Source organism: Phocoena sinus, chromosome 19 (assembly GCF_008692025.1).
Source record: "Phocoena sinus isolate mPhoSin1 chromosome 19, mPhoSin1.pri, whole genome shotgun sequence".
Taxonomy (NCBI): Eukaryota; Metazoa; Chordata; class Mammalia; order Artiodactyla; family Phocoenidae; genus Phocoena; species Phocoena sinus.
This window is the reverse complement of record NC_045781.1, coordinates 7,037,917-7,063,748: the sequence shown is the minus strand read 5'-3', so window position 1 is coordinate 7,063,748 and position 25,832 is coordinate 7,037,917. Positions and strand designations below refer to the sequence as shown.

At 46.4% G+C, this 25,832-nt stretch overlaps 1 protein-coding gene across 7 annotated transcripts in view; it reads left to right on the top strand.

Annotated features, from left to right (window-relative positions):
• The window catches only part of TRPM4 (transient receptor potential cation channel subfamily M member 4), a 35,215-nt gene that overhangs the window by 5,138 nt on the left and 4,245 nt on the right, over nt 1-25,832 (top strand). For 3 of the 7 annotated variants that reach the window (XM_032612165.1, XM_032612164.1, XM_032612166.1), the window contains exons 4-20: nt 68-248; nt 440-603; nt 851-1,034; nt 5,540-5,601; nt 5,752-5,937; nt 6,278-6,377; nt 9,093-9,205; nt 9,576-9,908; nt 10,070-10,204; nt 13,119-13,248; nt 13,427-13,572; nt 14,653-14,765; nt 15,126-15,203; nt 18,645-19,070; nt 23,890-24,022; nt 24,182-24,356; nt 24,570-24,747. In XM_032612165.1, the coding sequence (XP_032468056.1) occupies nt 68-248; nt 440-603; nt 851-1,034; nt 5,540-5,601; nt 5,752-5,937; nt 6,278-6,377; nt 9,093-9,205; nt 9,576-9,908; nt 10,070-10,204; nt 13,119-13,248; nt 13,427-13,572; nt 14,653-14,765; nt 15,126-15,203; nt 18,645-19,070; nt 23,890-24,022; nt 24,182-24,356; nt 24,570-24,747 (2,837 nt within the window). The remainder of the gene's footprint in view (nt 1-67; nt 249-439; nt 604-850; nt 1,035-5,539; nt 5,602-5,751; nt 5,938-6,277; nt 6,378-9,092; nt 9,206-9,575; nt 9,909-10,069; nt 10,205-13,118; nt 13,249-13,426; nt 13,573-14,652; nt 14,766-15,125; nt 15,204-18,644; nt 19,071-23,889; nt 24,023-24,181; nt 24,357-24,569; nt 24,748-25,832) is intronic. The other 4 variants (XM_032612167.1, XM_032612168.1, XM_032612170.1 and 1 more) reach the window with 2 other exon arrangements.

Sequence of the window (25,832 nt, the reverse complement as noted above, 5' to 3'; positions counted from 1 at the left end):
GCGTCTCTGTCCCTTTCTCTCTCTCTCTGTCCCCCTCCCCGTGTCCCTTCCTCTTGTGTGTCCACAGTTCCTCCGGCTGTCTGACCGCACGGATCCAGCTACAGTTTATAATCTGGTCACAAACATATGGGGCTTCCAGGCCCCGAACCTGGTGGTGTCAGTGCTGGGGGGGTCGGGGGGCCCCACCCTCCAGACTTGGCTGCAGGACCTGCTGCGACGCGGGCTGGTGCGGGCTGCCCAGAACACAGGTGACTGAGGGTGGGCATCTCCCTCCTGGGCCGGGGCCGGCTGCCCCCCCCATCTCCCTCACTTCCTTGGAATTCTGTCTTTCCCCACTCCCGTCTTTGTGTGTGGGGTTTTGTCTCACTCTCTAGTCTCTGTCTGTCTCTGCACGCCTGTGTGTCTCTGGACCTCACCACCAGTCTGTGTCGCTGCGTAGGGGCCTGGATTGTCACCGGAGGGCTGCACAAGGGCATTGGACGGCATGTGGGTGTGGCAGTGCGGGACCACCAGACAGCCAGGACTGGGGGCAACAAGGTGGTGGCCATGGGCGTGGCCCCCTGGGGTGTGGTTCGGAATAGAGACACCCTCATCAACCCCAAGGTGGGACCCAGGGTCTTGGACAAGGAGGGGGTTGGGGGCCAGGAGTCTGGGGTCTGAGGGGGGCGGGGCTGGGGGCCTGGACTCCTGGGTATGAGGGAGGCGGGGCTGGGGACCTGTAGTTCCGGGTCTGAGAGAGAACGGGACCTTGCGGCCGGCACCCAGGAAGTCCAGGTCTCCGAAGGCATCTGAGAGAACAGGATCTTGGCCCTGATGGAAAGACTCCCTGGTCTGGCCACTTGTCCCCCAGGGCTCGTTTCCTGCGAGGTACCGGTGGCGCGGTGATCCCGAGGATGGGGTCCAGTTTGCTCTCGACTACAACTATTCGGCCTTCCTTCTGGTGGACGACGGCACCCACGGCCGCCTGGGCGGCGAGAACCGCTTCCGCTTGGGCTTCGAGTCCTACCTTGCCCAACAGAAGACGGGCGTGGGAGGTGAGTGGCTCCTTCCACTGGGGATTCACAGCCCAAGGCTCAGGATCCCAGTGGTCAGATCTGGTAGGAATTTGGGGGTTGCGGCCAGGGGGAGTTTCCTATGGTCAAGTGCCTCCTCCCATCATTTGCTGTGTTTGAAAAAAATCATCTTGAAATCTACAATACCGAAAGGTGGACAGCTTGATGAATTTTTTTTTTTTTTTTTTGCGGTACACGGGCCCCTCACTGCTGTGGCCTCTCCCGTTGCGGAGCACAGGCTCCGGACGCGCAGGCTCAGTGGCCAGCATGGCTCACGGGCCCAGCCGCTCCGCGGCATGTGGGATCTTCCCGGACCGGGGCACGAACCCGTGTCCCCTGCATCGGCAGGCGGACTCTCAACCACTGCGCCACCAGGGAAGCCCAGCTTGATGAATTTTTAACAAATTGAATCCACTTATGCAGCCAACACCCAGATCAAGAAACAGTAATACCAGCCCCCAGAAGCTTTCTGCCCACACCCAAGAACCACCCTATCCTGCTTGTCACAGCAAAGAGTAGTTCTAACCGTGTTTCATATGAATACAATCACACTAAACCCATGTTTTAAATTCTGCCTTCTCATATTCGACATTATTTCTGTGAGATTCATCCATATCATTTCATGAACTGTAGTTTGTAAATAACCCATGGATCAAAGAAGGAAAAAAAAAGAAGCTAGAAAATATTTTGAACTGAATGATGATAATGTTATGACATACCAACACTTTGGGGATGCAGCTGTTGCAGTACTTAGAGGGAAATCTGTAGACTTAAATGCTTACCTAAAATGAAAAGAAAAGAAAGATTGAAAATCAATGATTTAAGTCTCCAATTAAAAAAAATCCTAGAAACAGAAGAGCAAATCAAATCTAGAGAAAGTAGAAGCAAGGATATAATAAAGACAGGGCAGAAATCACTAAAACAGAAAGAAATGTCCAATGTAGAAAGTCAACTAAACAGAAACCTGCTTCTTTATAAACATTTCCTGTATTTTAAAAAGTGTCCATTTAATTCTTTTTTTTTTTAAGTATTTATTTATTTTTGGCTGCACTGGGTCTTCGTTGCGGTGCGCGGGCTTTCTCTAGCTGGGGCGAGCGGGGGCTACTCTTCGTTGCGGTGCGCAGGCTTCTCATCATCGTGGCCTCTCTTGTTGCGGAGCACGGGCTCTAGGCGCATGGGCTTAAGTAGTTGCGGCACGAGGGCTCAAGAGTTGTGGCTTGTGGGCTCTCAAGTGCAGGCTCAGTAGTGTGGTGCACGGGCTTAGTTGCTCCACGGCATGTGGGATCTTCCCGGACCAGGGATTGAACCCGTTTCCCCTGCATTGGCAGGCAGATTCTTAACCACTGCACCACCAGGGAACTCCCCCATTTAATTCTTAAACTTTACTTAGCTTTTCGGCAACTTTAATCTCATTTTTTAAATTATCTTTTTGGGGTGTAAACTGACTTTTTTGGGGTGTATAATTCTGTGAGTTTAGGCATATGTAGAGATTCACGTCCACAGTCAGGACATAGACCAGTTCTGTTACCATGAAGGCATTCCTTTTGCACCCAGCCCCTGGCAGCCACTGATCTGTTTTCCATCACTCTAATCTTCTCTTTTCCAGAAGCTAAATAAATGGAATAATGTAATAGATGACCTTTTGATACTGGCTTCTTTCACTCAACATAATATTTTATGGCAGCTTTAATATGTGTTTATTGGAACTAATCAAACCATGCGAAGTTATATAAGGAAATTCATAGCATTGCCTGAATTGTAGTTTGTAAATAACCCACTGGTCAAAGAAGAAAAAAAAAAAGACGTTAGAAAATTCCCTTCCCAGCTCCAATCCCTTCTATTGGGGTAATCTGTGTTATATGGTTTGGAGTTAATCCTTTTATATCTTTGTCTATGCTTATAAAATCCTATGCTATGCTCAGAGGTGTTCCTTTCTCTCTTTTATACTATACATATACATATCACTTTCTTATAACCATCCCTTTTAGGTACAAACTTCTCTATCTTGTATCTCCTTTTAATAGTTGTATGATATTCCTTGGTAATGGTTGTACCATCTGTTATTTAAATTTTTCTCAATTGGTGGATACTTAAAGTGCTATCAGTGTTTGGCACTACAAACAATGCTGAATAAATATCTTTGTATGAACATCCATAATTACATCCAGGTGTTTTAAATTCTATACAGTAGATCCCGCAAGTGAGATTGCTCTGTGTGTATACTAATAGATAGTACTAGATCACTTTCTTAAAGTGTGTAGCAGTTTTCACTCTCATCGAGAATGTGTGAGAGTTTCCTTTTCTGTCCAGTCTTAACCAGCTCTGGATACTCTTGGTTTAAATTTTTTTTTTTTGGCAAATTTGATGGGTAAAAAGTGACATGCCAGTTTTCATTTGATTTTTTAATTTATCTAACCACTATTAAAAGATATATTTTGTTGGCCAATCAGATTTCCTCAATTATGAATTGTCTATTCATATTCTTTGCACATTTTTGAATTGGGTTATTTCTTTCTTGTCTTTTTGTAAGAATTCTTTGTATCCTGTCCTTAGTAACTCTTTGACTGTTAGATGTAAAATTTTTAGAAGATACTTTAATTATGGTGTCTACTTCCATAAAAATTCTATCATTTTTATGTGGTTAGATATATTTGTTGTTCCTTTTATAGCCCCTTGGTTTCCCTTGGTTTTTTAGGAAGGTCCATTTCACTCCAATGCTATACAAATATTCTAAGTCTTCTTTTTTAATATCTTATATTTTTATGTTTAAACTTTTAATCCATCTGGAAATGATATTTAGGTGTTTTGAGATAGGGAGTCTACATTTTTTTCTTCCAAATGGGAAACCACATTTTCTGCATGTCCATTTAATAAAGAAACCATCTTTTTCCAGCTAAATTGAAATGCCACTTAAGTTGTATATTCAGTTCCTTTATATGTTGAAGTATTTCTGAACCTTTTTCTCTTCTACCTCTCTATTTATTCCTGTGCCAAAAATATATTTTGTTTGGGACTTCCCTGGTGGTCCAGTGGTTAAGACTCTGCATGTCCAATGCAGGGGGTGCAGGTTCAATCCCTGGTCAGGGAACTAAGATCAGACATGCTGTGCAGCATGGCCAAAAAAAAAAAAAAAATTTTTATGTATATATATATATATATATATATATATATATATATATATATATATTTGTTCCTGTTGTTGTTGTTTACAGCAGTTTAAAGACGTTTGAATATATATTAGGGAAAGTTTCTCCCTACTGTCATTTCTCAAAAATTTCTTAACTCCTCTGATATTAATTCTTTCATGTGAATTTAAAAATTATTTTGTTCCATTAAGAAAAAAACAGGAAAACACTGCCAACCTCCTCCTACCTCCCTCTTTCTCCAAACTGCATTGAATTTATGTGTTACACTGTGACAGGTTAACATGGCATTTGTTTTTCCATTTATTCAGGCCTTGTTCTTATATAATGTTTATCAATTTCCTTATAAAAGTATTATACCTCTCTGTATGAATTAATTCCCAGGTATTTTATCATTTTTGTGAAAACACGGATAAGATACATATTATAATAGTTGTAGAAAAGTTTTTTATTTTTGAGTATTTTTTTGTATTAATCCTCTTAACCAAATTCTCTTATTAATATTTAGTTATTTATTTATTTTTTTTTTTGCGGTAAGCGGGCCTCTCACTGTTGTGGCCTCTCCCGTTGAGGAGCACAGGCTCCGGACGCGCAGGCTCAGCGGCCATGGCTCACGGGCCCAGCCGCTCCGCAGCATGTGGGATCCTCCCAGACCGGGGCACGAACCCGTGTCCCCTGCATTGGCAGGCGGACTCTCAACCACTGCGCCACCAGGGAAGCCCTATTTAGTTATTCTGAGTGGAGTCTCTCCAGTTTTCTAAGAATATAAATCATCTTTCCTTCAAATAGATACCTTTGTCTCTTCCAGCTTAAAAAATATATGTACAAGTTTTCATTCCAATTATTTCATTTTCTTGCATTGTTACATTAGCTCAAAACTCCCAGATAAGTGTGAATGGTAGTAATGTTGTTTCAGTTCTTATTTTATTGGGAATAGAGTTCGTAAAAAACTTACATGGGTTTGCTATTGGGCTTTGATAAATATCTTTATTGTATTTGGATAGTCCTTTCTATTCCTTATTTCCTTTATTTTGTATTTGCACTTTCACCCTCTCCTGGCTCCTGGATGGTTAATCAGTTATAGGAGTGACTCATGCCTCATTCGGGAACCCAGGAGTCCAGGCTCCCAGCCCTCTCCTCCCTTGAGAAATTGAACATTACTGTCTTCAAGATCTGGCCCCTCCCAACATCCTCAAAGGCATGACAGTTCTCATGAGCCTCCGGACAGAGGATTAGGCAAAAGCCAGCGTTTGCCCTGGGGACTCCTGGGAAACGTGGTTCTCTCCCATCGCTGACAGAGGCTGATGGGAGGTGACCAAGCCCTGTGCTCTCTTCTCTCCTCAGGGACTGGAATTGACATCCCTGTCCTCCTTCTCTTGATTGATGGTGATGAAAAGATGTTGAAGGTAATAAGGGCCCAGGTGCCTGGGTCTAAGGGGTGGCAGTAGCCAGGGGCTGTACTCCTGGGTCCTAGGGGAGGAGGGGGCTGGGAATCTAGACTCCAGGAGGTGTGAATACTTTCCTTCCCTAACCTGGCTCCCCCTTTTGTCCTGTAGCGGATAGAGAAGGCCACCCAGGCTCAGCTCCCCTGCCTCCTGGTGGCCGGGTCTGGGGGAGCTGCAGACTGCCTGGCAGAGATCTACACTCTGGCTCCAGGGAGTGGAGGAGGCAGGCGATGTGAAGCCCAAGATCTGATTAAACGTTTCTTCCCCAAAGGGGACCCTGAGGTCCTACAGGCCCAGGTATGACATTGGGGGTCCAACTCTGGAACCTGAGATGGGAGGGAGCTGGGAACCTGGGCTCCTGGGCCTTGAGAGGTGAGGATGCTGAGGATTTGGAGACCTGGATCCAAGGGAAGGGGAATGGGGGCCCAGCCTCATGGATATGAGGGAGGAAAGGCTGGGAGCCTGGACTCCTGGGTCTAAGGGAGGAGAGGCCTGGGGGCCTGGATCCCCCCTAGGTTCTGGGAGTAGAGGGTGCTAGGCACCTAGACTACTGGGTCCTGCAGGGGAATGTTCTCCTATATCTCTATGGACAGGGCCAGGGAGTTGGGTGTGGTTTGCAAAACTTGGTATTCTGCAGGTGGAGAGGATCATGAGTCGGAAGGAGCTGCTGACAGTCTATTCAACTGATGATGGCCCTGAGGAATTTGAGACCATAGTTTTGAAGGCCCTTGTCAAGGGTAAGGCTTGGAGTCCCAAAACTTCCCCCATTGTCAGCTCAACTTTGGACACCTCTCTTGGCCTCGGCACTTTATCCATCCTCTCTAATCTAAATTGTGCCCGTTGTTTTTTGTTTTTTTTTTTTTTTGCGGTACCCGGGCCCCTCACTGCTGTGGCCTCTCCCGTTGCGGAGCACAGGCTCCGGACGCGCAGGCTCAGCAGCCATGGCTCACAGGCCCAGCCGCTCTGCGGCATGTGGGATCTTCCCGGACTGGGGCACGAACCCGCGTCCCCTGCATCGGCAGGCGGACTCTCATGCACTGCGCCACCAGGGAAGCCCTGTGCCCGTTTTTATCTTTTTCCTTTTATCATTGCCTTTTGGGGCTTTGCATGGTGCTATTTGGACAATTTTCCCAAGATACTTTCATTATGTTCCAACGTTGCTTTCCTTCTGTTGTATCCATCCACCCATCCTTTCATCCTTTATCCATCCAGCCAGCCATATGTACATTGATCTTTCCATCTACCCATTATTCCATTCATCCTTCATTCTGCCATCCATCCAAGCATCCATCCATCTTGCCATCCATCCATCCTTCTACCAGTTTATTCACACATCTAGTAACAATTCCATCCACTCATCATTCTTCCATCCATCCATTCTTCCATCTATCTACCCACTCACCCTTTCTACTTTTCCTATATGCCTCCAATATGTTTTAAGCCCTGAGGGGTGGTGGAATCAGAGAAAAACCAGAGTGCTGTCTCCCAGCAAGGAACTCCTGATATTTCACTAGAGGAATGAATGATGAAAACCAAGGTAGGGAGCATAATGGCTGCTTGGTAGAGGCTGAGGATGGAGCTCATTATTCATTCAACAAAGATTAGGCTCAGAGATAAAAGCAGATCCTACCAGGGTTGTTTGGACATAACCTTAAGTAAAATTCAAGACAAAAGCATGGGAGAGGAACTGCTGTCAGAAAGGGGAGAAAAATGGGGAGGTGGTATTTAAACTGGGCGGCCTTGAAGAGCCAGTAGAATTGGGAGTTAGTAAGATGCGGAGGTGGGATAAATAAGTGGTAAGGGGGATCCCCAGGGCTCTGTGGGGATGTGGGTGGGGAGGGTCATTTTTGGTGTCAGAAGAGTTTTACAGGGAAAACACCCACTTAGATAAAAACTCCCAAGAGGCATCGTGTCAATTTGTAATGCGTGCTGAGTTCCAGGTCCCCACCCCAATTGCATCTACCATGTTCTGTGGTGTGGTAGTTATTTTTGACATTGGAATCAGATAAAACTAAAATTTGAGTATCAGCTTGGCCCCCCACTCTGCTGTGTGACTTTGAGAAAGAGACTTTCCCTCTCTGAGCCTTAGTTTCTCTCTCTGAAAAATTGAGATAATACCTGGCAGGAGTGTTGTGAGCCTCAGAGGCAGCTGATGGGCAGTGCCTGGTCCCCAGGGGGAGCCTAATAAACGGGAACTCTTCTTAATATGATTCCATTTCTTGTGGGGACACATCCTTTAATAGAGGATGACAGTCAGTGGGCAAATAGGATTTACTTTACAGAAGTTAACTCATCAGCCTCCTGGTAGGAAACACAGCAGCTCTCTAAGATGTGGTTTGAGGGGGTGGTGTTTTAAGTCTGTTGCCTGCAGAAGTACAAGTGATCACACTCTGCTGGGGAAACTGGAGATGGCTGGACAGTCTCAGTGCTGGCAGGGTTGAAGGGATGGGGTTTCAGCAGGTGAGGAAGGAAGAGGGAAGGGGATGAATGCTTCATAAGAGTCTAGGAACAGCCAGGCACCGTGCTGAGCAGCTGGCACACATTATTGCCCCTGATCCTCTAACCCTTCCTGTAAGGACCGTCTGCCCAGTTTGCAGATGAAGAAACTGAGGCTTAGAGAGGGGGAAAGTGACTTGCCCAAGGTCACACGAGGTTGACTGCACACTTTTGGATCCATTAAATTATCCGATCAAATTTTTAAAGGCCACTTGTTCTTCCTTGTTCTATTTAATGACCTCCAAGGTCTTCCGAAGTCCGGCTAACGTTTACATTTTTTCTGCTACTTTTCGCCTCACAAATACTCCCAGGTTGCAGGAAACCAGAGTGACTCACATTTGCCATCATAGCCTGTGCTTTCCTGCACCGAGGCTTTTTCAAGCTGCTCCTGCTGCCCTGATGATTCTTTTCTCATCTTAGATGCACACTTCCAAATCCTACTAGTCTTTCAAAAACCCTACCTCAATGTGCATCCCCTAGGAGGCTCCCTTGGGTCTCTCCATACCTCTGACTGTAGCCTCCCCTGGGTCCTAATCACATTCTATGCCCTCCTCCAAGAGCACCGATCACTCTAAAGGCAGTTATGTGGTTCTGGGACATATTTCCCAGGAGTGAGCTCCTTCAGGGCAGGGACTGTATCCAATCTCTCTCCATCCCTCTTACTGCCTGGTCTGTAGCCTACCTCAGTAAATGTTAAATGAATAAATGATTCCCTTTCCTTGTCTTGGGGCCTCTCAACCACTGGTCTGAAGAGTTTTACATTCACCTCTGCCCCTGGGTTGAATGACCTTATGCTTGTAATAGCCTAACTTCTTAAGACCCCAGACTCTGCCCAACAACACTGCCTTTATACGGAGTTTAAATGTCAGGCATCTCAAGTAGAAGTGATACAGACACTCATCAGATCTTCCCAACCTCCCCTGACTTCTTGCCCCCTCTCCTTCTCACCCTTTCAGCCTGTGGGACCTCTGAAGCCTCAGCTTACCTGGATGAGTTGCGTTTGGCTGTGGCTTGGAACCGTGTGGACATTGCCCAGAGTGAACTCTTCCGGGGGGATATCCAATGGCGGGTGAGGGGTTGGGGCCTGGCGACTGGGGATCCTGACAAAAGGGATGCATTTCCCCCACTCCCTGACTCCTCTGACATCTGGCTCTATCTTCCTTTATGGCATGTCCAGCCTTCTCTTAATTGTCCATCCATCTCTGGTTGTCCATCTGTCCCCATCTTGTTCCCTCTCTCCCCATCCATCCATCCATCTACTTGCCCAGCCATCCATCCTCTCATCCATCCCTCCGCCCATCCATCAATCTGACCATCCATCCATCCATCCGTCACTCATAGCTCTGTACCCCCATCTCTTGTCCTTCATCTCTGACCTCACCTGGCCTTCTGCCTGTCTCTGTGCTCAACTCTTCCCCCATTCATTCCACCCCCACCAGTCTTTCCACCTGGAAGCCTCCCTCATGGACGCCCTTCTGAACGACCGGCCGGAGTTCGTGCGCTTGCTCATCTCCCATGGCCTTAGCCTGGGCCACTTCCTGACCCCTACGCGCCTGGCCCAGCTCTACAACGCAGCGCCCCCCAACTCACTTATCCACAGCCTTTTGGACCAGGTGTCCCACAGCACAGGCAACAAAGGCCCAGTCTCTGAACCCTCGGCGGAGCCACAACCCCCTAAGGTGGGGCAGGTGCTGCGGATGCTGCTGGGGAAGACGTGCGCGCCGACGTTCCCCGCCGGGGGCACCCACCTGAGCGATGGCAGCATGGAAAATGTAAGGAACGGGGTGGATGGGGGAAGCACAAAAGGGTCTGGGGGCGGGGCTATGCCAGGATGGGGCGTGGTCAGAGCACGGGGTGTGGGGCTGATGGTTGGGGCGGAGTCAGGAAAGGTCTGGGGCGGAGACAACGCTCACCACGCCTTCCTCGCCTCCAGTCGTTTCCGCTGTGGGACAAGGCCACCTCAGAATTTCTGCTGGAAGCTGTACCGGAGCAGGCACCCTGGAGTGACCTGCTCCTCTGGGCACTGCTGCTCAACAGGGCTCAGATGGCCGTGTACTTCTGGGAGATGGTGAGTGCTGTCTTGATCTCTGATTCTACTTGCTCCTACGTTCCTGTCCTTTATTTCTACCGAACTCCAATGCTTGAGCAGTAAGATTCCCTGACCTAGGATATCACTCGTCCCCCACCCCACTCCATTCTTGATATATGACCCCGAGTGCTGTTTCTTCCTCCCCACCCCCACCCCGCATATCATGCATTTCTTGTAACTTGCTTTCTCCATTAACAATATATATTGGGCATTTACCCTTGCTCGTATATATGCATCAATCTCATCCTTTCAAAGTGGTTGCTTGTATGAGGAAGTTAGACATTATCTGTAGCTGACGGGGATTCATTTCATCATAACTGTGCTTGCAGTTTAGATGCATTGTTGTAGTTGCAATGCAGAAGGGGACAAGACTAGAGGCAAGGATGCCAGGTAGGAAGGTAACGCTTCAGGCAGCCAGGATTGGGGCCTGGATTAAAGCTGGTGAGACATAGGTGTTGGGACACATTTGAGAAGTTTAAAAAGAAGTCATGGTATTCGAATAGGATCAAAGATAGACCCTATCTTTATGTCAAAGAAATATCTTGACAGGAGTTCTTCAGCCCTGGGTTATTTTCAGCCATCCGGTCATTGGTTAAAAATAAATAGATTTTTTTAAAAATTGAGATAAGTGTTCATCAGTGTTGTAGCATGTACTAGAACATCCTTCCTTTTTAAGGTTGAATTATATTCCATTGTATGGATATACTACATTTTCTTTATCCATTCATCTGTTGATGGACATGTGGATTGTTTTGACCTTTTGGCTATTGTGAATAATACTGCTGTGATTAGTGTACAAATATCTGTTTGAGTCCCTGCTTTCAATTGTTTTGAGGACATATCTAAGAGTGGAATTGCTGGACCATATGGTAATTCTAAGTTTAATTTTTTGAGGAACTGCCATACCATTTTCCACAGTGGTGGTACCATTTAAATTTCCACCAGCAATGCACAAGTGTTCCAATTTCTCCACATCTTTACCAACACTTGTTATTTTCTTTTCTCTTTTCTCTTCCTTCCTCTCTCTCTCTGTCTCTTTCTTTCTTTTTTATAATTGACATCCTAATGGGTGTGATCTCACCGTGTTTTTTTTTTAATATATATTTATTTATTTATTTACTTGGCTGCGCTGGGTCTTAGTTGCGGCACATGGGATCTTGTTTGCGGCATGCAGGCTCTTGGTTGTGGCATTCAGGATCTAGTTCCCTAACCAGGGATTGAACCCAGGCCCCCTGCATTGGGAGCTTGGAGTCTTAACCACTGGACCACCAGGGAAGTCCCTCTCACTTGGTTTCTTTTTTTTTTAAGTTTTATTTTTATTTATTTATTTTATTTGTTTATTATTTTTGGCTGCATTGGGTCTTCGTTGCTGTGCATGGGCTTTCTCTAGTTGTGGCGAGCGGGGGCTACTTTTCGTTGCAGTGCACGGGCTTCTCATTGCAGTAGCTTCTCTTATTGCAGAGCACAGGCTCTAGGGGTGCGGGCTTCCGTAGTTGTGGCACGCGGGCTCAGTAGTTGTGACTCATGGGCTCTAGAGCACAGGCTCAGTAGTTGTGGCACACGGGCTTAGTTGCTTCACGGCATGTGGGATCTTCCTGGACCAGGGCTCGAACCCACGTCCCTTCCATTAGAAGGCGGATTCTTAACCACTGCGCCACCAGGGAAGTCCCTGGTTCCTTTTTATAATTTCTATATCTTTATTTCTATTCTCTATCTGCTGACACATCATTCTCCTGGCTTCCTTTAGCTCTTTGTTCATAATTTCCTTTAGCTTTTTGAGCATATTTAAGACAGTTGATTTAAAGTCTTTCTCTAGTAAGTAAATCCAGTGGCTAAGTTCCTAATTTCTTTTGTCCTGTGAATGGGTCATACTTTTTTGTTTCTTTGCATGCCTCATAATTTTTGTTGTTGTTGTTGAAAACAGGACATTTTGAATATTATAATATGGCAGCTTTGGAAATCAGCTTGACTCCTTCCTTCAGGGGTTGTTGTTGCTGCTTGTTGTGAGTGGTTGTTGTTTGTTCAGTGACTTTCCTAAGCTATTTTTGTAAAGTCTGTATTCTTTGTCATGTATGGCCACTGAAATCCCATTCTGTTAGCTTAGTGGTCAGCTAGTGACTTGACAGAGATTCCCTTAAATGCACAGGGGTGGGGGAATAAAGCCCTTCCACTTTGCAGGTTGGCTCTTTGTGGAGCTGACCTTTAACACTTAGGCAGGCTGTTTACAATCTGGCTTTGGCCTTCACTGCCTGCTTTTGCTGAGCCTAAAGGTGAGCCAGAGGTGAAAGCTTAGGGCTTTCCATAGTCTTTTCAGAGCATGCATCCAGTCTTGGTCATGTTTGTAGCCTTCTAGATTTCCTGGTACATGTAGGAGCTTTTTATTTTTTTGTTTTATTTTTACTTCTTTATTTTTTTTTTATTTTTTTTTTATTATTTTTTTTTTTGTGGTACACGGGCCTCTCACTGTTGTGGCCTCTCCCGTTGCGGAGCACAGGCTCCGGATGTGCAGACTCAGTGGCCATGGCTCACGGGCCCAGCTGCTCCGCGGCATGTGGGATCTTCCCGGACCGGGGCACGAACCCGTGTCCCCTGCATCGGCAGGCAGACTGTCAACCGCTGCGCTACCAGGGAAGCCCTTACTTCTTTATTTATTTGGCTGTGCTGCGTGGCATGCGGGATGTTAGCTCCCCCACCAGGGATCTAACCCATGCTTCCTGCAGTGGAAGCTCAGAGTCCTAACCACTGGACCACCAGGGAATTCCCCATAGGAGCTTTGAAAACCCCTTACTCCCCCAAGCATCTCCTTCCCCAGCTGCTTCCCTCTTCTCTCCCAAGCTGTTCAGAGTATCTATTGCTTGCCTCAGCTACCTGAGGCCTGTCTCTGTCTCTCCAGGGTTCCAGTTCTGTGGCCTCAGCTCTTGGGGCCTGTTTGTTGCTGCGAGTGCTGGGGCGCCTGGAGGCTGAGACTGAGGAGGCAGCACGGAGGAAGGACCTGGCAGCCAAGTTTGAGGGGCTGGGTGTTGGTGCGTGGGGCATGGGTGCCTGGCGGGGCAGAGACAGGGAGCTGCCATGAAGGGGGTTGTAAAACTACCCATTCCTCCTCTCGTCACTCTGCCTCTTCCCCTTCAATCCCCTCATCTCTTCCCTCATACCATCTTCCTACTACTTTTCCTCCCTCTCACATAAATCTCCTGCACCCAGACCTCTTTGGAAAATGCTACCGCAGCAGCGAGGAACGGGCTGCTCACCTGCTCCTTTGGCGCTGCCCACTCTGGGGGGATGCCACCTGCCTCCACCTTGCCATGCAGGCTGATGCCCGTGCCTTCTTTGCCCAGGATGGGGTACAGGTGAGCATCTGATACACCAACATCCCAAACAGTTCTCAGCTGGACTGTGGGAAGTCTGGAGGATAAGCCCCTGCCACGGTGGGCAATCTGGGGTCTTGACCAGCCTCTCCACCTGGAGACAACCCCTCTCCAGAAAGTCCCAGCCTTCTCCTGGAAGGGTTGCTCTTCCCAAAAGAAGCCTCACACCCTGCCACAGGAAAGCCAACCCTCCTAAAAAGTTCTATTCCAGGGAATCCCCCTGGCAGTCCAGTGCTTAGGACATGGGGCTTTCACTTCCGTGGCCCAGGTTCAATCCCTGGTTTGGGAACTAAAAAAAGTTATATTCCAGATAGAGGAATAGCCGGGACTTTAGTAAGAAGTCTCACCTCTCACACAAGAAGTCCTTCCCATTTCCGTAAGAGGCGTCCACTGCCAGGCTTCAACAATTAAAATGGCGTCACTGGACAATTACTTAGTGTTTTGGACATAGACAAACTCTGGTTTAGGAAATCCTACCCTTCCTTTGGGAAGACCTGTGTGCCCCCATAGTCACTCCCATCCTGCTAATCCTGACATTCTGAAAACACTCTCGGTCTCCTTAATCTAAATCTGACAGGGGCAAAGAGAGTCCCATCCTCAGTACAAGAAGTTTTGCCTACCCAGCAGGAAGTCCCATTTCACTTCTTGGAATGATTTGTTGGCACTTCAAATACTTTCCCAGAGTCCTTTGCTTTGAATGGTGGTTAAACTCATGGATTGCAGCTTTTGCCTCTTCTGTAACCTCCCTGTGCTCCGTCTGTGAAAAAGAAGAAAATATTAGTACTGTCTTCCTGGGGATGTGGAGGGTTAAGTGAGCTAATCTACGTAAAGCGCTTAGCCCGGTATCTGGTATATCATGTTTACAAATGTTGGCTGTTTAACTCTACTACAATCTGGGACAGCTGTTCCTTGCCTTTGACTCCTTTCCCCCCACCCCCAGTAGTTATGGCCCTCACAGTGAGCATTTGCCCTGTGCTCTGGAGTGTGGCTGATCCTTGTCTGGGGTCTTTGGGAGAGGGCTGTGGGGAGATTCAGGTTCCTAATCCTCCCCACATCCCACAGTCTCTGCTGACACAGAAGTGGTGGGGGGAGATGGACAGCACCACACCCATCTGGGCCCTGGTTCTCGCCTTCTTTTGCCCCCCACTCATCTACACCAACCTCATCACCTTCAGGTCAGTCCCCTGGGGTTAGATTGGCAGGAGGAGGGGGGGAGGGGAGAGCAGTCTCTACTTCCTGCTGAATTCTGGCTGCCTTTCTACTTGGTCTGTCCAGTGCTTCCCCCACCCTTGTTCATTCTCTTTCCCTCCCCCAGACTGGGAGCATGCTGTGGGAAGCAAGCTTTTGGGGTGGGTCTCTGCAGTATCTCTAGTGGCAATTCCTCTGTCCTCTGGCCATGGCTCTGGGGGGAAGGTCACTTTGGGATGATACCTCTCATTCCCTGCAATGTCTCTGGGTGACTGAGTTTGGCTTGGAGAATTCCTCTCCCACCTGCCCTCCCCTTATTTCTCACTCTGTGTGTCCCTCCATGCCAGGAAGCCAGATGAGGAGCCCATGCAGAAGGACCTGGCATTTGACATGGACAGGGGCATCAGTGGGGAAGGGCCTGGCGAGTGAGTGAAGCACCAGCACTGTGCGGGGGTAGGGGGCACCCTAGGCAGCTCCAGGAGCACCAGGTAATGGGAGCAAGACCAGAGGGGAGAAGTGGGGCTTCGGGAGATGGTGGTTTCATGAAGCCGCTGAAAATACAGGAAGTTTCCCAAATGCCAGGCTCAAGGCTTGGTTCAACTTTGGTTCTGCCACCAAGGAGTTCCTCACTGAAAATCAGTTTGCTTCATGATACGTGTATTTCTGTCTTGATAAAGCAAGTGGAATCGGGTGGATTTGGTTCATTTAGGGATCTTTTGCCTAATTTTTTTTTTCTGACTCCAGGGCCTTTGCTCTTAATCTCTGTGCTGTGGTACCCATGAAGGTGTTTGCAAAATCAGTCCTAAGCAAATGAAATTGAATATTTATCGATCTTCTGTTAATTCTGCAGAGCAGAGGTGCTAGGGGGCTTGGCTCTGAGTCAAGCAGAGCGGGGTTCAAATCCCGACTTGGCCTTTGTAAGTGGCTTCACCCCTGAGCCTCAGCTTTCTTTGCTATAAAGAGAAGGTTGTACGTGTGTTAGTCAGGTTAGGTTGAGTAATGCTGCAATGACAAAGTATTCCAAACTCTCAGTGGGCTGGCAACAGTGAGGATTTAATTGTCATTCACGCTCCATTTTTGGGTTGTCTGTGGCTCTGCTCCACGTGGTCTCCACTTTGGGATAAGCAAACACCTCCTAGCTGAGATGTTGCTGGTCTCATGGTAGAGGGAAAAGAGACATGGCAAACCAGGTTCTGGACCTTAAAGCCTCCACTTGGAAGTGACACGTGTCACTTTTGCCCACATTTCATTGGCAAAAACTAGTCATATGATAATTTCTTAGCTCTTAATTCTCCCACTGGGAGGGAACCAAAATATTTGGTCCACAGTAATACAATATACCACAATGCCTGATGGAACAGTTGGGAGGATTCATGGAGATAATGTGTATTAAATGTGCATATTGTAGTGCCTGGCACAAAGTAAGTGCTCAGTTAATGGGGACTAGCATTACTACTGCTATTATTGATACACTTGTTTTGTTGAATGGTGTGTGTGTGTATGTGTGTGTGTGTAGGTGTCGGTGTAAGGGTCTAAATCTACGGTAATAGAGAAACAGAGGAAGAGGCCCCATCTTTGCACCCTCCATCTCTACTTTAATCATCTGAATGGGAACAGGGAGGAACCTCAGCCCCAATATTCCAGAAGAAAAAGTTTCTGGTAACTGTTAGAAACATAATCAGACTGCCAGAAGTCTATAAAACCTACCACCTGCTGTGAAACAAGTCAAATTTAAATGTATTATGTATATACAAAATTTTTTGAGACCATGCACAAAGAATACAAAATATTTGTCAAGGTAGAAGAGAATACTAAGAAAAAAATTTGGACCACTGAAAAAAATTAGACAGAGGCTCCCAGTGTCAGGAGCCATAGTGGTATCCTTGTCTGGTGAGTTCCCAACATTTGTACCATATGATGAGGACAATAGCTGAGGTTACAGAACACTCACAGTGGGCAGCCAGTGCGCTAAATTGTTTTGAAAATCAGTTCATTTAATTCTCTCAACAACCCTATGCCATAGGGTCCATTATTATCCCCATTTTACAGATGACATAACTGAGGCATTAAGTCACCCACCTCAGATCATGTGATTGGTCAGTCGTGGAGCTGGGATTTGAACCCAGATCTTCTTGTTCCTGAATCTGTGCTTTTAGTCACTGTAGAAAGCCACCTCCCTGGAGAGCTTTGTAAAAGGACAGATTCCTGGATGCTTCTCCCCCAGCGAAGCATCCAGGAATCTGTGTGTCTCCTGCCTGGAGGTGATTCAAGATGGCAGACTTTGGGGAGCATTCTGACCCACCACATATTTTTGTTACCAGGTCTGTTTTCTCTTATTATTGGGGAACTAGTTCTCCTCTCTGCATCTCACTTTCTTTAGCTTTTACTGTTCTTTCTGCTTATTTTCTTTAGAACAGCCTGAAAAAAACAAAAAAAGAACAGCCCTATCGAGATATAGTTCACATACCATTCAGTTCACCCATGTAAGGTGTACAATTTTCAGTATATTCACAGAGTTGTAAAATCATCACAAAATTTGAAAACATTTTCATCACTGCAGCAAGAAATCTTGTACCCATTAACAGTCTCACTCCCCACTCCTCCCTTCTCCCAGTCCCAGGCAACCACTAATTTACTTTCTGTCCCTACGGATTTCCCTGTTCTGGACATTCCATATAAATGGAGTCATACACCAGGTGGTCTTTTATGACTGGCCTCGTTAACTTTAACATCATATTTTCAAGATTGATCCACTTTGTAGCATGTATCAATGCTTCATTCCTTTTTATGGTTTTTTTTTTTTTTTTTTTTGCGGTACGCGGGCCTCTCACTGTTGTGGCCTCTCCCGTTGCGGAGCACAGGCTCCGGACGCGCAGGCCCAGCGGCCATGGCTCACGGGCCTAGCCGCTCCGCGGCATGTGGGATCTTCCCAGATCGGGGCACTAACCCGTGTCCCCTGCATCGGCAGGCAGACTCTCAACCACTGTGCCACCAGGGAAGCCCCTTTGTTGTTGAATAATATTCCATTGTTTGAATCTACCACATTTTATTTATCTGTTCATCAGCTGATGGACATTTGGGTTGTTTCCACTTTGGGGTTTTCTTTCCACTTGGTTTGTAAAGAGAGGATGCCTTTCCAAGCCAGTTTATTTTTCCTTTTAGCTTTCTGAATTTATTATTATTTGTATTATTCATTTTTCTGTTTCTGATTTGAGGTCAAAATTAAGAGTTAGGATGAAACTGGGACAGAGGATCAAAACTCAGGTGAGAAGGGTCAGAGATATGAGTGGACCTAGAAGCTTAGAATTCAGATATGGCTGTACAGTCAGAGATCAGATATAGGGAAGGAAGAGTTATCTGAGAAAACTGTGCTGGATAATCTGATATCAGAATTTATGGGTTAGAAGTTAATATTCAGGGATGGGGTTGTCAAACCTGGTGAACCAAGGCCATGAAAGTGAGGGGGTGAGAGGTCATATTTGAGGGCCAGAGATCAGATAGATGGTCCAAGGTCAGACAGAGAGTCAGAGGTTGTGAAGGTGAAAGAAAAGGGACCTGGAGACAAAAGCCAGACAAGAGTCAGAGGTCAGCCCAGAGGCCAGAGGTCAGAAAGGTGGAAAAAGTCAGAGGTGCAGGCTCAGCTGTATTGATGGTAGATTTCAGAGGTCAGAAATTAGATACAGGGGTCAAAAGTCAAGGTGATGGTGGACATCAGACTTAGTTTCAGGTCAGGCAGGGTCAGAAGTCGTGAAGGTGGGGAAAGTCTGGAAAGGAGGATGAGGAGGATATGGAAGTTTAGAGGTCCTGATAATGGTGACAGTCAGGTGCAGAAGTCAGATTGAGCCCTTCTCCCTTCTCTCCCCCAGGCCCACAGACCCTAATGAGCAGATGCCCTTGGGGGTGTTGAGGCCGCCCAGCCGCAGGAGCTTCTGTGGGGGGTGCCGCCTGCGTCGCTGGCCCCAGTTCTGGGGAGCGCCGGTGACTTCCTTCATGGGCAACGTGGTCAGCTACCTCCTCTTCCTGCTGCTCTTCACCCACGTGCTGCTCATCGACTTCCAGCCCGAGACGCCCAGCGCTCTGGAGCTACTGCTCTACTTCTGGGCCTTCACCCTGCTCTGTGAAGAGTTACGCCAGGGGCTGGGTGACAGCTTGGGCAGCCTGGCCATGGGGGCCCCCAGGACAGACTCCCACCAGGCCCCACTGCACCGCCGTCTGCACCTCTACCTCTCGGACACCTGGAACCAGTGCGACATGGTGGCCCTGACCTGCTTCCTCATGGGCGTGGGCTGCCGGTGAGTGCCCTGTGACCCTACACTCCCGGCCCATGGCGGCCTCTGACCCTTCCTTCCTGGGGGTGGGGGTGTGGGAGTGGGGATGGGGGTGAGGGGTGGGGTTGGGGGTCTCAACTGTTGGCTTCCCTGTGGCAGGCAGAGGCTAAATCCAACTCCACTTATTCTTTTCTTTTTTTCATTGAAGTATAGTTGATGTACAATATTATATAAGTTGCAGGTATACATATAGTGATTCACAATTTTAAAATAACTCTGCTTATTCTTTTTTTAAAATAATTAATTAATTTGGCTGCATTGGGTCTTCGTTGCAGCGCGCGGGCTTCTCATTGCGGCGGCCTCTCTTGTTGCGGAGCACAGGCTCTAGGCGCGCAGATTTCAGTAGTTGTGGCTCGTAGACTCTGGAGCTCAGGCTTAGTAGTCGAGGCGCACTGGCTTACTTGCTCTGCGGCACGTGGGATCTTCCAGGACCAGGGCTTGAATCCGTGTCCCCTGCATTGGCAGGCGGATTCTTAACCACTCCACCACCAGGGAAGCCCCTGCTTATTCGTAAAAAAAAAAAAAAAAATCCCATCTTGATTGAAAGTACTGCCTAAAGATGTTCTGTAAGCCATTTGCTCATATGTGGATATCGGGCTTTAGGGCTGATAGGATAAAATGAGGACCCCACTGCTCTTCCTTCTAGATCTGGACTTTACAGGATGTTTCTCTAGTCCTCAACATGGTCCTGTAGCTGCACCCCTGTCCTGGACCCCAGAAATCAGGCCACACACTGAGTACCACCCTCACCTCCTCCCTCCTCTTCCTCTATAGCCCTGGGTCCCAGGCCCTGTCCTCCTGGCACCTGACTTTCTCTGTCTCATCCCCCTGTTTACTTCCACGCCTGCCTCTCCCACCTGGACCCTTGCCCCAGCCTCTCTTCCCTCCAGTCCATCCCCCACAGGGCCCGCAAGGGTGTTTCTACACCCAGAGCTGGCCTGTCTCTCCCTGCTTCTTGGAGCTCGCCAGCGCCCATGGACAGAGTCTCAGCCCCTGCCCTTCTCTGCCAGGGCTGCCTCCCTGATTTCTTTCTCTTTTCTTCATTTACACTCTGGCTTGTCTGAGAGCCACTTGCAGTTCCTTCTTCACAAGGCCAGTGGCTTTGACCGTGATCCTTGGTATTTTGAATCTGCGTAATTATAAAATTGCAGTCAGAATTTTACCAGTATTGACGGATTTTTACCAAGGAACTATTTTCTAGTTACTTTAAACTGCCTTGATTGATTTTACATTGCAGGGCAGTGAAAGTACCTTCAATTATTTTCTTTTTCAGTTTCTGAAATTATTTCAACTTGATTAATTATTGTTTGGGTTAAGTTTTACAACAAATATTTGGTTCAACATTTGTGTTTTTGTCCTATCAAATTTTGCCAAAATCTAGGGTCTGTGTTTGCGAATTTTACTTTGTGGCTTTTATTTCTTGCATGTCTGGTTTTCCTGGGTCAAATTTCATAATTTTAAATTTCATCAGGAAGGCCTCAATGCTTTGTCAACTTTTTACTCCATAAAAATCTTGACTGTTTCTGCTTATTTCTCAGTTAATTTACAAAAAACTTAACTGTGAGGAATTACCCTCAAATATTTTCTGTTGCCCAGACTGGGCTATATAATGTTAGTTCATTTCTTCCATAATTTCTAGATTGTATTGTGTGGTGCCAGAGAGAGGGCAAAGGGCAAATCAAAATGTCCTTGGGAATAAATTGTGTTGTCTTTGGGTCTTGGCACATGCTGTTTCCCCTTCCTGAAACACTTTTCCCTCCTCTCCTTGGCCAAGCCAACTCTTACACTTCCTCTCAGCCTCAGCTTTGCTGTCTCTGCCTCTGGAGGTCTTCCTTTCTCCTACCCAGACTCTGGGTCTCTTGTGTTCCTCTAACATCCTGAGAGTCCCCCCAATAGTGCTTTGACCATGACTTTTGCTGTCTCTCTCCTCACACAAGATTATAAACTCCTCAAGCCACATCTATCTTGTCTCCCAGCAACTTAAAACATCTTTGAATATAGTCTATGCCCAAAGAAATGCAGAAGTGCGTCCTTATTGAACAAGATTATATTCAAATGAAGAGCATAGAACAGAAACGGATTATCTTCCTCAGCCATTTCAAGCTTCCTCCTTTTCTCAGCAGTTACCTCCATCAACAGTTTGGTGCACATCCTGCCTGTTCTTTTTCTATGCATTTACCTACTTCTTTTATACACAGATGATACTATATTTTTTCATTCTTTTGCAACCTCTTCTTTTCCTCTGTAATATGTCCTGACATTCTTTCCATGTCAGTATTTGCAAATATTCCTTATTCTTTAAAAATGTTGCATCAGATTCCTGAAGAAGGGGTTTTAGTCTTTGCTGGCTAAAGCAGACAAGACAGACTTCTTCTTGCCAGATTTAATAAATGAATGAAATCCTTTCATGAGGCAGTGGAACAAAAATTCTGAACTTCAAGAGATAGAATTAGGCCCAAAATTTCTCTACAAAGCTTCTTTCATTTTCTACTTGAGATAACATGAAGTTTTAATCAGATATTAGCTGCTCTGGGTCCAGTACTCTGATGGTGAGTTGTTTTTTGTTTTTAAATAAAGTCCTACCTGTTAGGACACCACTGCTTTTGAACAGAGCAGACAAAGAACTTTGTGGTCACAACCTAGTGACTATTTACAGGGGATGAAGTGTCCTGACATCCCCTCTTATAATCTGGATGGTTGACAGCAATGACCCCCTACTCTTTTCTCAGTTGACACACTGAGAGGTATGCTTCCTCTATGCTGTGTTAAAAATGGCACAAAGTAATTCGACATGAATAATTTATTAAAACAGCAAGATAAGAAAGTTTTGTACAACACTGTGCTTCTGTTTATTCCTTGTATTTTGTATGAAGTATCTTCTGAGAGGAAAGGGCTAGGACCATGTGCTACCACCCTTTAGGAATACCAGTGATGTTTTAGACATTTTTGTCAAGCTCATCGTTTTTTAGGTGGAGGAAGAATTATTGGACAGGAAAAAAAAATTCCAAAAAATCTCATTTTACACAGGAGAAATTTCCTGTGTTCTCCAGAATTGAATGGATGAATCGTTTTATTTTGCCAATCCCTTCCGGATGGACATTTCAGTTGTTTCTAATTTTTTATTATTCCAAAGTAATAATACATATGAGATGTACACTTTGTGGGTCAAAGTGTATGTGTATTCTTGATGTGGAAGGCTTTCCTTGTAAAATAGCTTCTTCCGGTTACACACCCACCATCTGGGTAAGACACTGCCCCCTTGAGGACATGCTTGATGATACCTGATATTTTCAATCTTTAAAATTTTGTTGCTCTCAATTTTTAACCTTTACATGTTTTGACAATCTGATGGGAAAAATGACCTCTCCTTGTTTTGATTTATGCATCCCTGACTCCTAGTTGGATAAGTTGGGCATCTTTCATATCTAAATGGCACATGTACTCTGTCAACTGTCTTTTCATACCCTTCGCCCCAGTTTTTAATTTATTGTGTTCATCGATCTCTTGCATGTATATATTTTTTGGTAGGTGTTCTCCTTATACTCTGGATCCCAATCCTTGGTGGTTTTTTTTTTTTTTTTTTTTTTTTTTCCTTGGTGGTTTTGTTCTAAGTATCTTCTTACAGTCTGCAGCTTATCTTTTCACTTTTGTATGTTCTTTAAACATTCTTTTATTCTTTAACTTTTCATTTCGAAAAACCCCTAGACATAAAAAAATTTTGCAAAAACAGTACAGAGAATTCCCATACACCATTCATCCAGATCCCCCAAATGTTAACATCTTATATTATCAGAACCAGGAAATTTTATTTAAATTTCATCAGTTGTCCACTGATGTTCTTTTTCTGGATCAGGAGCCAATCCAGGATTCCATGTTGCCTTTAGTTGTCATGTCTCCTTAATTGTCTCTAATCTGGGACAGTTTTTCAGTCCATCTTTGGCTTTTATGATCTTAACACTTTTGAACAGTCCAGACCAGTTATTTTGTAGAATTTGCCTCTGTTTAAGTTTGTCTGGTATTCCCTCCTGATCAAATTTAGGCTATGTATTTTTGGCAGAAAATTTTGTCTTTCTCTGTCCATCATATTTATGTTATCTTTTAATACACATGAGTTTTATATTTTAAAGTAGTTAAATATTCAGTCTTTTCCTTTATTATGATTTTGTGCCTTGTATATAAGACTCTTTTTCTTATATAACATTTATGTCAAGCTTATGAAGAAAGTCTATATTTTCTTACTAAGATTTTGATGTTTTGCCTTTTACTCTAGGTTTTTAATCCCTTCAGAGTTAAAGTACATGATGCAAAATAGAGATATAATTTTTATTTTCCCCATAGGGATTGCTGATGTTATTCACCATTTGACTTTCCTCTGTGAATTGTGTGTTGTTATCCTTTATCCGATTTCCTGTTAGGTCGTTTGTCTTCTGCTTATTGGTTTGCTGGAACTCTCTATATTTTGCCTTGTATAGGTTGGACAAATATTCCTGCAGTTTTCACAACTTGTTTGTTACAGGGACCTCCCAGCTTTTTGCTAAGGCCGTTGTTCATGCAGCCATTATTTAATGGGTACCAGTGCCCTGCGTAGCCCAGCTTGGCACTGTCACGGGTGCCAAATTTTAAATCTGAGTAAACCCCGGGTGAATCGGGGTAGGGGGGTGGTCCCAGGTCTGGCCCTGGGGAGGCCACATCCTCACCTTCAGCCTGGTGTTGGGAAGACTCGGGGTTTTCCTTTACACCCAGTAACCCTTGAGTGACCCCTGCTGCGTCCGCCATACCCCAGGCTGACCGCAGGACTGTATGACCTGGGCCGTACTGTCCTCTGCCTCGACTTCATGATCTTCACGCTGAGGCTGCTGCACATCTTCACAGTCAACAAACATCTGGGGCCCAAGATCGTCATCGTGAACAAGATGGTGAGGGGTGGGGTAGGACTGGTGTGGGCGGGGCCAGAGGAGGAAAGGGGCGGAGTCTGGAACGCAATGTCAGGGAAGGAGGCGGGGCTTTGGATGCAGGGGCGGGGCCAGAGTAGGGAAGGGCAGGGCCCAGATTGGTCTCATCTTCCTCTTCTGCAGATGAAGGACGTGTTCTTCTTCCTCTTCTTCCTTGGCGTGTGGCTGGTTGCCTACGGGGTGACCATGGAGGGGCTCCTTAGGCCCCAGGACCGTAACCTCTCGAGTATCCTGCGCCGGGTCTTCTACCGGCCCTACCTGCAGATCTTTGGGCAGATCCCCCAGGAGGACATAGACGGTAAGGAGGGATGAGAGGGCCTGACACCCTCCCTCTGAGTCCCCTCGCTCTCTCCTCTATCTCTGGGTCTCTGATCCCTCCTCCTTCTCTTTGCGTCTCTGTTCTCCCCTCTTTCTGGGATTCTGTCTCTCTCTCTGCTCTCCCATGCCCGTCTGGATTTCTGTCTTCCTTAGGTCTCTGTCTCTCTGGCTCCATCTCTATCTCCCTTCACAGCGAGCCTCATGAAGCCTGACAACTGTTCATCGGAGAAGGGCTTATGGGCGCGCCCCTCAGGGGCCCAGGCAGGCTCCTGCGTCTCGATTTATGCCAACTGGCTGGTGGTGGTCCTCCTCATCATCTTCCTGCTCGTGGCCAACATCCTGCTGGTCAATTTGCTCATCGCGATGTTCAGGTGAGTCCCCACTGCTCTCTGATGATCTGACCTCATCTGGGTGACCTCACCCAGCATGACCCTTGACCCCAGCGTGATTCTTGATTCCAGCTTGACCCTTGACCCCAGTCTAAGCAATTCTAGTTTTAGTCTCTGAACTCTGATTTAAATCTAATACTGGCTTGTCCCCAAACCCAGTCAGAGTCTGCTCCTGACCTGGACTTTGGAATCTGATCTGCTCTCTGAGCCCAAGCTGAAGATTTAAAAAATTTTTTATTGTGGCAAAATATATATAACAAAATTTGCCATCGCGACCATTTTTTTTTTTCTGTACGCGGGCCTCTCACCGCTGTGGCCTCTCCCATTGCGGAGCACAGGCTCCGGACGCGCAGGCTCAGCGGCCATGGCTCACGGGCCCAGCCGCTCCGCGGCATGTGGGATCTTCCCGGACCGGGGCACGAACCCATGTCCCCTGCTTCGGCAGGCGGACTCTCAACCACTGCGCCACCGGGGAAGCCCCCATCGTCACCATTTTTAAGTGTACAATGCAGTGACATTAATTACATTTATAATGTTGTACAACCATCACCACTATCTATTTCCAAAACATTTTCATCACTCCAAACAGAAAGTGTGTACCCATTAAGCAAGGGTTAACTCCTCATTTTCCCCTCCCCTGCCCAGTTCCTGGTAACCTTTAATTTACTTTCTGTGTCTATGAATCTGCCTCTTGGAGGTGATTCATGTAAGTGACATCATACAATATTTGTCCTTTTGTGTCCGGCATAATGTTTTCATTGTGCAATCATGTTGTAGCACGTACCACCACTCCATCCCTTTTTATGGCTGAATAATACTGATGTATTGATATAAGACATTTTGTTGATCCATTCATCTGATGATGGAAACTTGGGTTGGTTCCATCTTTTGGCTATTGTGGATAATGCTGCAATGAACACTGCTGTTCACAATTGCTGTTTGAGTCTCCGTTTTTATTTCTTTTGGGTATATTTCTAGAATAGAATGCTGGGTCATATGGTAATTCTATGTTTAGCCTTTCCGCATCCTTACTAACAGTTGTTATTTTCCTTATTAAGAGGTTCTAG